The sequence below is a fragment of the Cloeon dipterum genome, chromosome 4, assembly GCF_949628265.1.
Source record: "Cloeon dipterum chromosome 4, ieCloDipt1.1, whole genome shotgun sequence".
Classification (NCBI taxonomy): Eukaryota; Metazoa; Arthropoda; class Insecta; order Ephemeroptera; family Baetidae; genus Cloeon; species Cloeon dipterum.
Window position 1 is genome coordinate 28,563,570 of NC_088789.1, and position 17,568 is coordinate 28,581,137.

At 45.1% G+C, this 17,568-nt stretch overlaps 2 protein-coding genes across 4 annotated transcripts; one reads left to right on the forward strand and one right to left on the reverse strand.

Moving 5' to 3' along the window:
• The first annotated feature begins 167 nt into the window (after positions 1-167).
• On the forward strand, positions 168-11,732 carry dyl (dusky-like). 3 transcript variants are annotated; one of them, XM_065488489.1, is made up of 3 exons: positions 168-327; positions 7,521-7,636; positions 8,821-11,732. In XM_065488489.1, the coding sequence occupies exons 2-3, from the start codon at positions 7,580-7,582 to the stop codon at positions 10,657-10,659; spliced, it is 1,896 nt and encodes a 631-aa protein (XP_065344561.1). In that variant the 5' UTR covers positions 168-327; positions 7,521-7,579; the 3' UTR covers positions 10,660-11,732. The 3 variants fall into 3 exon arrangements, with proteins under 3 accessions (XP_065344561.1, XP_065344560.1, XP_065344558.1); XM_065488488.1 differs by lacking the exon at positions 168-327 and adding an exon at positions 1,175-1,313; XM_065488486.1 differs by lacking the exon at positions 168-327 and adding an exon at positions 6,842-6,977.
• Positions 11,733-13,798: 2,066 nt separating this feature from the next.
• On the reverse strand, positions 13,799-17,454 carry LOC135943631 (apolipoprotein D-like). The gene is made up of 6 exons (XM_065490273.1): positions 17,334-17,454; positions 16,117-16,246; positions 14,803-14,933; positions 14,532-14,620; positions 14,235-14,327; positions 13,799-14,175 (listed from the first exon to the last, which is right to left on the reverse strand). Exons 2-6 carry the CDS (start codon positions 16,240-16,242, stop codon positions 14,045-14,047), a joined length of 570 nt encoding a protein of 189 aa, XP_065346345.1. The 5' UTR covers positions 16,243-16,246; positions 17,334-17,454; the 3' UTR covers positions 13,799-14,044.
• Positions 17,455-17,568: the final 114 nt, after the last annotated feature.

A 17,568-nucleotide genomic window follows, 5' to 3' on the forward strand; every position in this document is an offset into this window, starting at 1 on the left:
GCCGCGCACTTTACTCTCTCCCTCCACGCAGACCTACATTCTGCGGTCTCTCTCTCTCTCTCTCTCTGGCTCGTGTTTTTCCCGGCTCTCACCCCTCTCACTCACTCACTCTCGGTGGGCAGGATTTCCCTCTCTGTGGAAATATTCATCGGCAGACTCAACCCTGATTCTGAGTCTATATAGCATCCCGCCGCCGAGCAGAGAGCAGTCATTTGCACTGCAGCTCCGCTTGTGAACAATATTAGCGCCGAGACAGCTAGTCAGTCCGCAGGGATACTCTTTCTTACTTGGATAATACCCTTTGCTCCTCGCCGCGCCAACAGCAATGTGAGTACCGAATTTATTTATCTAAATTTCTATCCAACACCGACATTCACCTCACTGTCAGCGATTTGCGTGTGTGATTACAACCCAGAAAGAAATATTCACTCTCTGGGCACATTTTTTTTGTTTAGATTTTACTTAAAGTGGAATGATACAGGGAAACAATTGAAAATTATTTGAATTGTTGGATGCCATAAGCAATTGATCGATAAACAATTTGTTCAACAATTTGCAATAATAAAAAAGGACCTTTCTACAGTAAAAATTCAAATTTTGCCAATTTTCTCCAAAATTTACAGTGCTCGAACATATTTTCTTGGCATATTCCGATTCCTCTCGTCGAGATCTGTCCAACGGTGTATGCCACTTATTGGGGAAACTCTTGGTTTTGAAATTGAATAGGATTTCAAGTAAGGAGACAGCCATCACCATTTGAAAAGCACGGTAACTTTCCAGCCAATTTTCTAAAAAAATTACAGCGCTCCTTAGGTCAATTTAGGCTTTAACTGAATCCTAAGGGACGAGTTTATGCATTCGCAACAAGCATTATCCAGTATCATTCTTCATTAAAATTCAGTAATTCTTTAAATAATAAATTTCAAAGGCAGCAATCCAAACACACATTTGATTTTTTTATTAAATAAATTCCGAGAAGATCGGTTGCGTGTGCGCTCTTGGGGTCTTACAATTAGGGGTGCGTTAAATTTTCCCTTTTGACTCTCGTAGTTGGGCCGAAGGGGGGCGGTGAGCTGCGTAAAGACAGTCGGTGTTCGTTCGCCTCGGAGCGCTCGCTGACACCCATTTAGTTTCTAGTTCGGCACTGCCTCTTGGTGTCCGCGTTTAATTCTTCGCCGCGCTGCTTCCGCGACCGTCGAGCAAAGCAAAGCGGAATAGAAAGCTCTCTCTCTCTCGCGCTCACGTTAGTTGCTCGCGCACAACCGCTCGGATAGCAGCTGTTTTCGCGCTTTCCACCAAAAACGAGCAGACCGGTGAGTGCGAATTTTATTTTTTATGTTTGCAATTTAGTATTGTTGATTTTAAGTCGAGGAGGAAGTATTTTAGCATTTTTTTAGTCGGATTTGGACAAAAACCAGATTTAATTCCGTATAAAAATGATTCTTTTTTTAAATTTGAATGTTTGAAATTTAATTTGAGCGTTTTTAATATGTTTTATTTCGTCCTGGTCCCGGTAAAATTGCGCAACGTTCAACAAACATCGAGACATTTTCATTTTTAAATTGATTGTTGACCGTTTCTTGCAACAAGGAAATTCACGTTCGGTTGTTGAAAGTTGCGAAATTTTACCGGGACGGTATTTATTCGAATTATTAAATTCATTGATTCGGCATACTTGAATTGCATCTTTAGAAACGTGAGTGTATTATCTCTAGCCTGATTCAAAATCAATAGATGTGCTCATTCACGGTATTATTGGCATTCTCCGCATCTTTTGTGCAGACGCAATTAGGGCTCTCCGCCATTGAGAGAGTGCAAGTCATGCGATGCTCTTGTGTCAATCAGAGTCAATTTTGCATTTTGCTGCAATTCTTTTCGCCGTCATCGAAAGTGTGTCAACCGCGCGCGAGCGATCGACCTCGTGTGTTACATTAGAGCAGCACTCTGTGAATGAACCGAACGCACCTTGGCCGTCACACAAGGTTAATTGGCGCCATTCAAACATTTCCGGATGCAGAAATAGATTTGTAAAATTAATATTGAAAATTGCAGTCTACAAGGAAAGTCTGGCTGGCGGGCGAAATGAGCGCAATGCGAGATTTCTGGCAGCTTGGTCGCACAACAAGGCCGCATGTCTGGCGCACTATTAACGATTATTGTCGGCGCGGCGCTAATTGAGGCTTACTCGTCATCGCGTATCGCACACACGTACACGCAGCATCTGGGCCGCATTTCATTTTTACTCGTTTCGTGCGAGCATTGTGTGCGCACGGAGAAACCGCAGAAATAAATCTCGCGGCTGCGCGTGCAATTATTTAACTGCTGCAATCCGATTTATTTTAATCTATAAGATAAATGGACCAGCCTCCATTAGCGTCCGAGATGTTGAGCAACGCATTCGCAGAAACAGTTGCGTACGATATGAGTTCAAATAATATTGTTCTCGCGGACACAATGAGCAGAAAAGTGGAGCTCTTTCTTGTGTCATCCCTTGCAGACAATGCACAAATTGAGTCGCGCTTATTCATTTCTTGCTAACAATGTTACATGCGACTGCCGAGAGTACAAAGGGTTATGGTTTCGTCCGTGCAAGCGCCACATTTGAAAAGAGAGCGGCAGTAAAAGTTTAGCGTGACTGCCTACCTCCACCCGGATGCACCAAACAATCTCTTAAAATTCAATTTACCTCTAGTGAGCATGAAAAATTGCTTTTATAAATGATAATTGTTTCAATTTAAAAACAAGATTCAATGAAGAAACAATTTTTTTAAAATTAATTTTGATTTTTTAAAAAAAATCTAAACGCTCAGTCAGCTGTACTAATTAAGCGCATAATTTAAATGAACTCATCGGTCTGACAGGATAATTAGGTGCCCCTGCACGCTAATTATACGAGTGCGTGTGAGCAGCAAATTGAGAAACTGCATCTCGGCGAGGAAGCAGGAAGCGCGAGCGACTTTTTGATTCCAATTAAACGGCAATGATATTCGTGTCGATTCGTCCGTCTGCTGCGCCGCCGCGTTTTCGGGGCAAAAACACACACACACACACACACACGTGTGCACGTCTCGCGGGAGATAATATCTCTATCTGCCTCTTATTGAATACGCGTATTCGATCGGAAAGTAGGCTACGGATGCTCGCGGAATTGGGTGGTCGTGCCGCGCGAAACACGCGTCGGCAGGCATCAATTTTGCGCGCGGATTAAAAGCGCCACCTCCTCTTCTTTGTTTTGCGCCTCCGACAGACCAAATTGGCCAAACAAAGGGGATCAGGGGACATGGAAACATGTGTTCGCAATGCCGATCGATTGGTTTCGAGAGATTCCAACGAACGGTTCCTGCGCCGCTGTTAAAATCCATCAATTAAAATTAAAGTAAAGCGCGCGCGCGCTCGCGCTCGTCGTTGAAATTATGTATAACTTTCTCGGTCAGCAAGGCAGTATGTCAAATAACATCATCGCCCGGCAGCATAAATTATCCGTCATCTCGCTGGCAGAATCCATGCAACGCGCGCGCGCGAAACCGGTTCTTATTCAAACTCACTATTATCTGCACCCAGAGCCAGAGCGCCGCGACTTTCAGGAATTTCACGAGCCTCCCCGCGGCTCCTGCAGGCAGCAGGCGACGCCGTTAATTTTCGTTCTGTGAAAAACCGAAAATCACGGATTCCGTATTTGAGAAAACAATTATTATTATTATATTTCCTCTCTGGTCGGCCGCGAGATGATGTGTGGGAAACCGCGGCGGCGAGAAGCGAGAAGCAGAGAGGTTCATAAATTATCACCGCTGCCAGACACACCCCCGCAAACACAATAGAATACACGAGGCGAGATAAGCGATCATCAATCACAAAGTAAACGGGACATTAAAAGTGTTTCTAATTCTAAAACGAATAAAAATTTATGTTAAATTGCTTTCTTTAAAATAGATGGAACTTGAAATCATCTTGCTTATTAGTTAAGACTGTCTTTGACGAAGTTTCTGAGCTCACCAATCGATTCCTGAGGGTCGAATTAGTTTAAATGGATATTTTTTCCGACCAAAAGGTCCAGCGTGTTGTGCGAACTTTTTTCCCGCCAAAACAATATGAATTCGAGAACTGCGCATGCGTTAGAGCTGGTTTAAGCACTTGCGCCTGTACGAATGACTTATTTGTCAGTTCTAGTCAGCTCTGACGCATGCGCAGTTCTCGCATTCATATTGTTTTGGCGGGAAAAAAGGTTCGCACGTCGCGCTGGTCTTTTTGCCTGTAAAAATATCAACGTTACCTAATTCGACCCTCAGGAATCGATTAGTATGCTCAGAAACTCCGTCAAAAGACGATCTTTAATTCGACCTGCACTTGAGAAAAATTCACACGCTCGATTTGCATCGCGTTTCAATTTCGGAGGCACGAAAACCAAAGCTCGCGAGCGATATAATCATCAGAGGCTCAATATTTATCATTCGTTATCCGCTGCGGCTGCTGTTTTGGCCGCGGGAAAATACCAAAACAAAGGCTCTGCTATGCTAACGGAAATAATACGAAAAATGCACGCGGAGAACAATCGTGAGTGTGTGTATTTTTGTCGGCGGCGTGTGCATGATGCAGCAGGTGATGAGATGCATGCGGAGAAAAATCAATCACGCGGCGAGAAGTTGCATAATTAAAATTACCAGAGAGAAAATTCCAGCTGCTTTTTTTCCTTTCCGGCCATAAATTGCTGCAATTTGTGCGGTTTGGTCGTCTGCCAAAATGTAATAGGCGCCGATTGCCTCACAAACATACGGTTTCTGTCACTGTGGGGCAATAAGAAAAAAATTAGCAGCACCCACGGCTACGAGCGCTAAATGGTTTTATTGACGGTCGGGGCCCAATCTGGGATCTGGGCCTGTCACACATTCCTCTGCGTCGGACGTGATGACTGCCGGGCCTGCTGGAAAGAAAGGCAAACAAAGGGCGCGGGAGATATGTCATCGTGCAAAGACACGGCGCAATTACTTTTGTGAGAGTGCTCACTCACATGCGCGCGGATCAGGTGTTGGCGTGACCTAGAACTGCCCCTACGCGAGTTAAATTTTGCACAAAAAGCATATCTGTGAAAAGTGATCTGCTCTCACGCGAGATTAAGTGCATTTTGTTTATTCTGCAGAAAGCCGTGGGAGACGCACACAGTATATGAGAGAAAAGCGCGGTTAATTTCTCCTTTTCTAACCCAGTGACTGATATATTTACAAATATTAAGAAAAAAAAATGACTGCAACAAGTGCTCAGAGCCGACTTTCCAGCGCAACATTTTTACTGCCCCGGGAGCGAGTTTCCAGCCGCGTGATTTATGTTCGGCGGACATTGAGAAAGGCCGGATCTGGAATAATGAAGAGCGGCGGCGGCGGCAACGGCGACTCGAGTCAATGGTGTCAGGACATACGCTACATTCGCTCAGAACTATATCAAACGCGCACTCCGGTTTAGCCGCTGGACCTTTTCTCTTCGCGGCACAAACTGGTCCTTCTCTCTCTCTCTGCTTGCACCGAGAGAAAACAGACGTGCTTTACATTTCAATCGAATCGGAGGAATATCAGCAAGTTGGAGAGAGATTCGACCGCAATGCATCTCCGTTTCCCTCGTCGCAGACGCATCGCCGAGCCGACCGCTTAAAAATCAGTCATGCATTCCGAAAAAAAAGAAGTGCAAAAATATTTTATATACAGTAAACAGCAAGTGACCGCGCACATTTACAGATTTTCGCACCGTCTGTCATTTTCCAGTTTTAAAAAAATCTTGAATGGCGCCCGGAAGAGAAACTCTTTTCTCCGTTTTGAGGGGGTTCGTTCGAGTGAGCGCCGCCGCCGAGAGATACAATTACAATTTGAGAGCTAACGGTACAAGTTGCAAGGACAGGAAATTTAATAAATCGGGTAGCATATGTGCGAGGCAGCTGACGCCTGCCTTTCCCTCGGCGCGGCCACTCGAGACGAAAATCCCTCAGGTGTGTCGTCGCAGGGTGCATCACATTCTCCGCTTTCCATCTAGTTTCACAGAGTGCGCGGCGTAACCCGAGCAGCCCAGCCCGTTCTCTCGACGCCGGAAGAAAACAAAAGATAAAAATTCTGAGGGCTGGTGGTGTTGGTGTTTGAAATTAAAATAAGGTGCACAATTGGGCCCGACGCTTCGGAAACCAACCACCGACAATTTGTTCTCACCCCTCGCGGCCGCGGCTTTTTGACGCTGCATCAATCCTCATTATAAAGCAGCCTAGAGTGATCGAGACTATAAAATATTACCCTCCGCGTGCGTGCGTGCGTGCGTGTCGGGCCTAGGGATGATTTTATTTTATATATATTATGTATCGTGATGGATTCGGCCGCAGAAGGAGAAAAGGGTTGTTGTATCGCATTCCGGAGTCAGTATAAAAAAGATAGATCATCCGCCCAGCATTTTATTGCTTAAATTCTACTTAGCAACGAAGAAAAATGCCATCAGGCAATCCATCACAGGGAATATACATTTTTTTTCAAACTTTCTTGCGAGTGTCCTTGCGCGTGCGGTCTACTTTTTTTCTCACGAAAAATCGAAAGGCAGGTGCGAAAGGGGTGCGAGAATCCGAAACGCGCCAACATAACGGTATCGCGTCATGACGTCACTTTTCGAGACGCGCTCGGACTTGGTTAATTTGGTTCCTTCCTTTTTATTTAGCGGCATTTATTATGAAAGCGGCCGCACTCGCGGCGGCTCTTGTTTTCTCATACTCACTCACATGTTCGGCTGCTCGGCACCGGCGGCGTGTGGAGTGTGATGAGGATGCGAGGCAGAGAAAAGTGGGAGGAGGAGCCAGGTAAAAAGTCGGTCAACTGAGGTAGAGGGAAGAAGGTAATGGTGACGGGCAGGTGGGTTTGTTAGTTGCGTGCCGACTGCCTCGCGGATCTGTCTTATGGTGGTGAATCAAGCGCGCGGTGCAGTGATTTTTCGTTCTTAAGGATTATTCTTGTGACTTTGTAAGTGCAGAGATCTGTGCGCGCCTTACGTGTGTGTTCGCCGCGTGCTGCCCGTCCGAGCTGATTTTTGTCGCTTCTTCCTGTCTCTTGGGCAACTTTCCTCTTTCTTCATTATTTTTTCTCTGATCTATCCCGACATTCGCTTGATTTAAAAGAATTTCAAGCGGCTTCTTGCTTTTCTTCCGGTGTTAATTGCGTTGATTAATTAGCGAGCGCCGGCGAAAAAGTAGCGTACTTTGTGTATAAAGAGCGGTCGGTCGGTCGGCCTCGATATTTGCCGCCGACAAACAAATAGGGACTAACAAACAAACACGCACAAATTGAACATACTAACGCACGGAGTACCGTTCGCCGCGATCATCTCTCTCTGCGCGGCGGAAGAGTACGTGCACTCAATGTTGCAATTACGCAATTTTTCCCCTTGCAAATTGCCTTTTAAGGACGATGAAATAGAATCAATCAACACACACATTATTTTCCTCTGCATGCGACTCCGCGAAACGCTTCTCTCTTCTAATACTGTGCTCTGTCTTTTGCTTTCAGATCAGCTGCTTAAAGTTAGATAGAAGAAATCCACACACACACACAAACAAAATTAAGCAATGAAGAGGTGTAAATTGTTCGTGGCCACGTGCCTGCTAGGAGTGCTGTTAATTAAGGTAAGAACGACTCCTCAATTTGCTAATGTGTCGGCCGACGAGTTCAAGTTTCTAAAAAGACCACATTCCGAAACGCGCGTCAGCCGTAAAAATCGTGTCGGCGCAAGAGTGCATCTCAATTAGAAGCTCTCTTTGTGTCACTCTCTCTGTGTTGTCGTTTGTTGCCGCTAAATTAACCTTGATAATTAAAATATGTTTTTGGAGAAGCAAGTGCACCAGGATAAAAAGAAAGAAAGTAAGCAAGCGTGGCGCCGAAAGTAGAACAATAATTAAAAATGTTTGGCTCGGCGTGGCAGCGGCGGCTGCGGAGCGTAATTAGAAAATGTTTCAAGCGCCACTGCCTGCCTCACAATTGCCGCATTTGTCACACTTTTGGTCCGTCATTCACTTTCCAGCGACCGCCGAGTGCGGCGAATTAGAATGCGGGGAAAAGCTCTTTCTCTCTCTCCCGCACACCATTCTCCGATTATCCAACAATGTGAGTCAGACGCTGAATAAAATAAAAATAAAATAAGGCTCGACGGCGCCCGCGGCTCTTCCTTCTTTCTTTCCTCGGCATTTCTCCGCGCCCGCATGACTCGAGTGACCCACTCTCGAGCGCCCGGCCACTTAGGCTGTCCCGCAGCGCGCGCGTCTCGTTTCGCGCAAAGTGTGTTTACACGTATGTACGTACTTTCGGCCGACTTTGTTAGTTTGTTGGCAGCCGCGGATAAAATAATATAACTTTGCGTGAAAACGAAACCGTTTCGGCTAATAACTGTCTGAATTCCGGTAGTTGCGCAATCGGTCGAGAAAAATCGCTGCGATCATTAGGCAACAATTATTATTATATTTCTTTTTGATTAACTGTAAAGCCGAATGTTGTGAACCGGCGGCGCGCGCGGACCATTTTATTGCATCGGTTTTCTACTGATGGAAGGAGTTGCGTGCGGTGGCAAACGGGACCAATGAGATGTGTGATTAAACCGGCGAACACAATGATTATCTCTCTCTGTCTCACCGATTCGGCATTCCTCTAATTAAATCCTGCATCCGCCGTTTCCTAAAGCGATCCGCGAGAGCATGGGAAAGTGTAACAATGAACTCGTCGCCCGGCCGGCGATAGCGCCCCTATTTTATTTTATTTTTTTCCACTCGATCGTATTGCGAAATTTGTTACTTACTAACAATTTCTCTTTTTGCAGGGAAGCGCCCTGGCCGACGCACCGCACGATTCCGCCTCGCTGCCCCTGGAGCACCGCGCCGTGTACGGCCCGCCGCCCCCGGGCAGCTACGGCCCGCCACCCCCGGGACTGGGCTCGCTGAATACCGTCGGCGACGACCCGTGGCCCCTGTCGGCGCCCGACATGCCCCAGATCAAGCACCTGCAGGTGCAGTGCGAGAAGACGCACATGCGGGTCAACATCGAGTTCGACCGGCCGTTCTACGGCATGATCTTCTCCAAGGGCTTCTACAGCGACCCGCACTGCGTGCACCTCAAGCCCGGCACCGGCCACCTCAGCGCCACCTTCGAGATCTTCCTCAACAGCTGCGGCATGACGTCGTCGGCCAACGCCGGCGGCGGCGGCAACGGCGTCGTCCCGCACGGAGCCTACGGCGCGCCACCCACCCCCAGCGGCAGCTACGTCGAGAACACCATCATCATCCAGTACGACCCCTACGTGCAGGAGGTTTGGGACCAGGCCAGGAAGCTGCGATGCACCTGGTACGACTTCTACGAGAAGGCCGTCACCTTCAGGCCCTTCCAGGTGGACATGCTGCACGCCGTCACGGCCAACTTCCTCGGCGACAACCTGCAGTGCTGGATGCAGATCCAGGTGGGCAAGGGCCCGTGGGCCTCCGAGGTGTCCGGCATCGTCAAGATCGGCCAGACGATGACCATGGTGCTGGCCATCAAGGACGACGAGAACAAGTTCGACATGCTGGTGCGTAACTGCGTGGCGCACGACGGCAAGCGCGCCCCCATCCAGCTGGTGGACCAGTACGGCTGCGTCGTCCGGCCCAAGATCATGTCGCGCTTCCAGAAGATCAAGAACTTCGGCCCGTCCGCCTCCGTGGTCTCGTTCGCCTACTTCCAGGCCTTCAAGTTCCCCGACTCGATGAACGTGCACTTCCAGTGCGTCATCCAGGTGTGCAGGTACAACTGTCCCGAGCCCAAGTGCGCCGGCGGCCTGCCCGGCGGCGACTTCCCCGCCCTCGGAGGCCCCGGCCCCGCCGAGTACGGCGTGCCCGCCGGCGGCCCCGGCCTCGGCGGCGACTACGGCGTGCCCGTGGCCGCCGTCGGGCCCGAGTACGGCCTGGCCAACTTCGGTCTGGACCCCCGCCACCCCGCCGGCCCCAGCGGCGCCTACTCGGAGCCCAAGCCGGAGGTGGTGCCCGCCCCTCAAGCGCAGATCGACAACAAGAACTCGACCGAGGCCACCGCCGAGACGCAGCAGCCCCAGCAGGACGGCAACACCGACGCCGAGCAGCCCAACAACGTCAACCAAAACAACGTCAACAACCACCACGACGACAGCCTGCGTCCCCCTCCCCCTCCGTCCTCCGGGCGGCCCGTGTACAGCACGATCCGTCGCAAGGGCGACGTCGAGTCTTCGCACATCAGCGGCGGCAAGCCCAGGGCCATCCTGCCCGCCGAGCTGCACGGCGTGCGTCGCCGCCGCGACACCGTCGACGTGGTGATCAAGCCGAGGATCTACAAACGCGAGGCCCAGGAGATGACCGACATCGACACCGAGCGCATCATCCAGGTGGTGGCCCCCGGCGACGTCAACTTCAACCTGAACGCGGCCGCGGCCAACAACGAGACGGTGGTGATCCAGTCGGCGCCGTCGACCGACCAGGAGCACATCTGCCTGTCGATCGCCAGCTTCGTGGCCGGCCTCTCGATGCTGCTGATGGTGCTGGTGGTGGCCTGCCTGGTGGCCGCCTTCCTCTTCGTGCGGGTGCGCGCCGTGGACCGCAAGAACGCCACCACCACCTACTTCGACGGCCCGGCCGAGTTCGTCAAGCACGCAAACTAATTTTTTTTTATTTTAAAGAAAGCGCATGCGAAATACAGCAGTCAGACGTGCGTGCGCGCGTGTGTGCAGCAAACGCCATTTCATCAAAAAACAAACAATCGCGAGCATCCTGAGGCTCGGGCCGAGCAAGCCCTGAGATTGCTCGTCCGCCACCGAGTCAGCCCGAAACTGCCGAGGATTGCGTCAGGGTGCAGCTCCCATAAGACTTGTAGTGCATGTAGCCACGAGAGACTGACGACCGAGTGCGTGGACGTGCGACTGTGCCACCCGATGCGATGACCGTCTAATTTATTTCAAAATCGATATTTTTCTAAAGCAAAAACAAAACAAAAAATCAGAGCAACGGTCAAATCGGAGATTTTCTGCGAGAGTGAATGTATGCATTAGATATGTACGTATAATATACAATATATTCTGTTGAAAAAATGCTCATTTTGTGTGTGTTTATGTACACGCTTATATCCAAGTACGCCCCTTCTGCGGCACGATGAAACAAACAAGAAAAATAAATTTTTTCAGCACGGCCCGCAGGCGGATTTCCGACTTTGCGGCCACAAAGTTGGTCACCTGCGCCCGCGGGCCCTGAATTCGAAGGATCAATTGTGAAATAACTCGGCTTGCAATCTTCTCCCCGATAATTTTGGCGAGCATTGAGTAATCCGAGCTATTGTACTCACGCTAAATGAAAATATATGTATGTGTAATAATTTATGATAATCCAACGTCACGAGCATGCTATTTAAAACGAACAGAATCCAAAGGGATGTCAGCTTTTCTTCTTTAATTTATTGCAACAGTGAAAAAAAACAACAACTCGAGGCATACACTCCTCCACTAACCACGAAATTTACTAATGTAATTTATTCTATATCATTACTCTGCTAATCTAATTTGTTATTAAATTATTTTTAAAAAATGAGACGCGGGTATAATGTCAAAATTTCGCCTCTGTTTCGGCCTGCCGCTCGTGCCAACGCAACGAGCGCCAAATCCATGTTTATTATTTCTTGTTGTGACTATATTTTACGAAATAATAAAGTGCACAAAAAGTATATTCCAAGTAAAAGGACAAAGCGGACGCGTTTGATTTTCGCTCTTCCCGTGAACACGCAGATCCGATTGAGATCGCAGCAGGTTTGCTGGTCAGTAGGACTAATTTAATGGCCGACAAGCAGGAAATAGCCAGCGCTGCAAGTGGAACACGCAGCATCTCTCTCTCTCTCTTCACTGCCTCGAGCGGCGGCACGACCAAGAAGAAAAGAAAAAGAGGTGAAATGAATTATAAATTCAAAAGTAGTTCAGCAGCAGCGGCAGCAGCCGCACCGCCTAATGAATTCAGGCGTCGTAAAATTTTAATGATGAGGAGCCAATCGGCATTCTTAACCTAAATAATCGAGCAGCCAAGCAGAGTAATCGATCGCATCTCGCCGCACCACCACCGACTGGTTATTCTTTTTATTGCATCTCTTTCTCTCTTATATAAAACGCAGCCATATCGCCACACACTTAATTACCGTACATTTTTATTTACTCACAATCAGAGCTGCAATAAAACTGCTCGAGACGGATTAAAGACTTTTGTTCGGCACCGTTGCAAATAAATATATAATAAATGCTGCTTGATTGGCACACATATTGCATTTTTATGTGTATGAAAATAGAAACAATAAAGCGTATATGCATGTGTGTGCGCGAGAGGCGTCTTCGGCGGATGGACCTTCTCGTCTGCGCGCAAGCCGGTTCCCGTTACAGACCCAGAATCAGAAGCACACACACACCTCGAGCCCACCACTGGGTCAGTAGACCAGAGACGAACGCCCAGCTCGCTAGGCCACCTGTGAGGCACCTCTATCGTGCGCGTTGCATCATTCCTCACAATCAGAACAAAAATCTAGAATTTATTTGGTGCTGAAAATAATAATCATAAATAGGGCTGTGAAGTTTACACGATTGACTATTTTTCTTTGAGCTTTCACACAATTTTTAACCATTTAAACCATAATTAAAATCGTCTAAATCTGCAAAACCGTCTAAATTGACTCAAAATCTGTTGAAATTTTCGCCAGTTTCAATTTTTAAGTAAATTTGCTCGTGCAAAGAGCATAAAAAATAATCTTTTTTGTCACCGTTTTCAGTACGAGTCCCAATTCAGACGTCCCAACCTTCAACCGTCCCTCTAACCACCCCTTCAACAGTATTCCAGCTTAAGGGTGGAGGTTAAGGACCCCCCTAAACCCTTCAGTTGGTCAGCGAAGGTCAATACGAGTCAAACGGTGTCTAATTTTTGCAATTCTGACGGTTAGAACCCGATATTTGAAGCTGCAAAAATAACGAAATCTGAAAAATTCCCATTTTTCGAGTTTAAAGTGGAATTTCTTGAAAAATAAATAAATTCAACAGCTAAGTTTAGACTTTTCATGAGACCACTTTCGAACACAATTTCAAACTGATATTAAATAATTAGTTTGGATTTTTTATTTTTGATCATTTCAAACCTCCCTTTTGATTTATTTTCAAATTTTGGAATTTGCTAATTTATCTAATTCCCCTTTATAAACTAAAAGACGCACCTCCACAAACTTTAAAATGGAAAGAATTAAGAATTTATATTTAAGAGCAATGCGTAACGTGCGCTAAATTGCGAAAAAAAACGCAATAAAAGTATTTTTGCGATGCAGTAGGTTTGTCCAGAAAAATGCGGGTTTTTGCGAAACCCGATCCCAAGACCAGAGACTGAAACTGGTAACTAGAATCCGGTTGAATTCTTGCTCGTAAAGAAAATGATGTTAATAATAACAAATAGGCAAAAACATCGGAAAAATGCAAAAATATAACTGAAAAATGCTAAAATTAAGACTTAAAAAACGTCTAAAACCGTCTATTTTAAACCAAACCGCAAAAATAGTTTAATTTTCACAGCCCTAATAATAATAATACCACACCTGCATCCACAAAATTAATATTAAATATTTCCTTAACATGAAATTGGGCTTTTTAAAAATTAAATATTTAAATAAGTATTTTCATTGATCTCTGTTTAGATAAAATTTGCACAAAAATCAAGATTTTTATACAATACTGCAATTTAAAATAATTTTGGCCATCTTCCAGCAAAAAGAATGAAAATTAAACAGCGGTCTTAAAAATATATGATATATTTATGCAAAAATTATGATGTTGCAAACAGGACAAGTACAATGGAACAAAGGAAGTGATTTCGCTGCTACGCCTCTCGACATTTATTTTTTATTTTTATTTTTTAGCAGCTGTGAGAGTAATAATATTTATGCCGACACCGCCCGTCTCATTGTGGAAGGAGCGCGGCAGCGAGCGATGTGCGAAATGATGAACGAGTGTGCTGCGCTGCGCTGCTCGCGTCGCGCTCTCAAGGGCAGTTTTTGTGGCTGGTCTTGCTGAAGGGCTCCAAACTGACGCCGTTCGCCTTCAACACGTAGTCGGCCGCCCGAATCGTGCCGTCCGACGGGAACGGCTCCCTCGTCAGCACCCACGCGAATTCTATACAATAATTATTTATCATAAATAAATCCATTGAGTAATAATTGTGTTCATCTTACGGTAGTTGAAGAGGCCGAAGTCGTTGCACGTGAAGATGACGGCGTAGCTGACATAGTCGGTGTCGAGAATCCAGTAGGGAGACTCAATGTTTCCTGCGGAAGGAAAAATTATGATGTCACGAGAAGCTATCAAGAGTGACAGGCCATATTAGATTTGCGGTTCGCTCAATTGAGCAGAAAAAAAACAACAATGCGCGCCGACCTTCTGCAACCTTGTTATTAATTTCCGGGAGGCAGAATCTGCGCGGTCGAACAAATATTTTCACCCCGCATTCCGATTTTCTTATCTTATATTACCTGCAGACGGGAATTTGACTCCGAGTTTCGCCTCGCCGTGCTCGCCTTTCAGGGTGGCCGTGCCGACAATTGTGTTGTATCGAGAAAGTCTGTAAAAATTTGGTGTTTAGTTATCTTAAATAAATCCTCTCGAAAGATAAATGCTTTTTCGTGTATTTGAAATTAGTATAACAAAGATAAAATGCTTGGAAATGCTGAATCATGGCTGGAGTGAAGGTCAGACCGAAAATATGTACATAATATTGTATAATATGCACTCAAGATAACTCACAGTGGATTGTACTGTTTGTTGACGACCCCGATGACTCCGTGGCCGTTGTCTACGTAATTCGCGACCGTGCACGTTCCGCCCAGTTGGAAGATGGCGAAATATTTCTTGTACTCGTACCAGTTTCCCAAATACTAGAAAAAAATTAATGTTTATTTAAAAGGTATGTGTTCATAGATAAAAAAACAATTATATTATTTATTGAATTTATTTACAAAAGGAAACTCTTTAATTGGAGCATTCGTTTATAAAATATGACTTCAAAATTTTTATATTAAAGCAATAAATGGAAAAGTTACAGTTTTCGCCACCCCTACATTAACATGGGATTCTCATAAGAACTGGCGAGATGTGTAACCCGGCAGAAATTGTAACTTTACATTGGTACCCTTTAAGATTTTATTTATTTATCGCTTTTAAATTTTTCAACGCAGTTGAGATTGAATTAAAGAGGGATGATACTGCAAAATCCTGGAAAACGCTTCTTGCCAATACATAAACTCGTCCCTTAGGATTCAGTTAAAGCCTAAATTGACCTAAGAAGCACTGTAATTTTTTGAGAAAATTGGCCGGAAAGTTACCGTGCTTTTCAAATGGTAATGGCTGTCTTCTTACTTGAAATCCGATTTAATTTCAAAACCAAGAGTTTCCCCAATCAGTGGTATACACCGTTGGACAGATCTCGACGAGAGGAATCGAAATATGCCAAGAAAATATGTTCACGCACTGTACATTTTGGAGAAAATTGGCAAAATTTGAATTTTTACTGTAGGAAAATCCTTTTTTGCTATTGCAAATTGTTGAACAAATTGTTTATCGATCAATTGCATATGGCATCCAACAATTCAAATAAACAGTTGATTGATTAACAATTTGTTCTACAATTTCCAACAATAAAAAAGGACCTTACAGTAAAAGTTCAAATTTTCCCTAAAATTTCAAGCGCTTGACCACATTTTCTTGGCAGATTTCGATTCCTCTCGTCGAGATCTGTCCAACAGCGTATGAAACCTTTTAGGGAGACTCTTTGTTGTGAAATAAAATCAGATTTCAAGTAAGGAGACAGTCCTCGCCATTTGAAAGGCACGCAAACTGTGCAGCCACTTTTCTAAAAAAATTACATTGCTGCTTAGGTCAGTTTTGGCTTGAAATGAATCCTAAATTGGCAATAAATGTTTCCAGACTTTTTCAGTATCAATCCTCTTAAAAAATACAATAATTATTACTCCATTTTGAGTCGCGTCTCGATTAAGCGTCAACACTCACTGACAGACTTTCAATTTTTTTCTATTAGAAATTATAAGAAAAGAAACTCACCAATTGCGGCTGGAAATTCGGCATGATTTTGACTTTGGGACAGCGTCCGAAGGAGAGCCGCTGTCCACTGGCCTGAGAGGCGACGGTGGCCAGCACGACGAGGATGAAAAGCGCGCTGCTCCTCATGGTTCTGCGGGCGGATCGAGAGTGAATCTGTCAGCGTTTGAAAAGCAGGAGCGGCCCGCACCCTCTCTCTTGCACTTTATCGTCCGGAGCGGAGCTTGGATGCAGTGTGGCGCGCGTTGCACCACCGAAATTGAAACTGCTCGCCCGGCCATCCTTGGCACTACTTGCACGCTTTAGTTCATTTAATTGCACGCGCCTACTTCGCGCTCCCAGCGTGAAGGTTCACTTGGGAAACACCGGGCGCGCAGCAGCAAAATTAAATAGTGCACGCGCTCTCGAGATTTAATTCCCAACATTTTGCAATGGATTCGCAAGATTTAAATTCAACGAACCAACGAGTATAATTATTATTGAAAAATATACTTTTACTCTGGTAAGGAAGAGAAAGGTAAAATACGCGAGTTTCTTTATAAATCGTATAATTTTACGCATGAGAAAATGCAATCAACAAAATGTATAGCAATAAATAATTATTTTTGGGTTATGCAAAATTATAAAAAAAAGGAAGCTTAACTTAGCAACCACTTTTTTAGATGTTATTTAATCCTTGGTAATTTCAGGTAGTAAAAGTAAAACCGCCAATTTATGATTGCACAAAGATAATCAATCAGATATGGAATTTTAAACATTTATTTGATGTTTTTCTGGGTTGTTTTTCTAAAGAAAGGTTTAGAACGAATTTATATCCATGGTTTCTCTTGTGAATTGGAACTATTTTCGTAAAACTAGGAATTTTTCTTTCTCCCAGAGCAATGGCAAAATTCCCAAACACGTAATTGTGTAAAATAATTTTTTTATTTAAAATTTTTTATAAAATCAACGCAAATACAGTAGCAATTTGTTAATCAATTGCATGCAATCCACTGATTTTCTCGCCTAGATTTTGAACAAAAATAAAAATTAAAAAAATGTTTTACCATTGCTTCAAATTAAAATTGATTTTAACAGCCTGCCTTTTTACAAATCAGCTTACGTAATTCATGCTCGTTTAATTTAAATTTAAAATACCTATCAAACAGAAATTCCCAATCCTAACATAAAATTTCGAAATTTTGATTGCAACGATAATAAATCTCGAGACTTTTACTTACCAAGAAAATGCGTGTGTGGTTGACTCGGCGGTCTGAATGGTATTAAGGACCTTGGTGCTATCAGTGCCTCTTTTCCGCCGATTCCTCCTCCGTCATAGTTGCGCGAGCACCAAAAAAAAACACGGAGACCACCTTGTGTGCGTTATATAACACACACATTACGTCATTTTGTCGCTCTCGTGTCACTCTGTTTAATTGCTGACACTTGTGCAATAATTTTTAAAAGTATCTCATT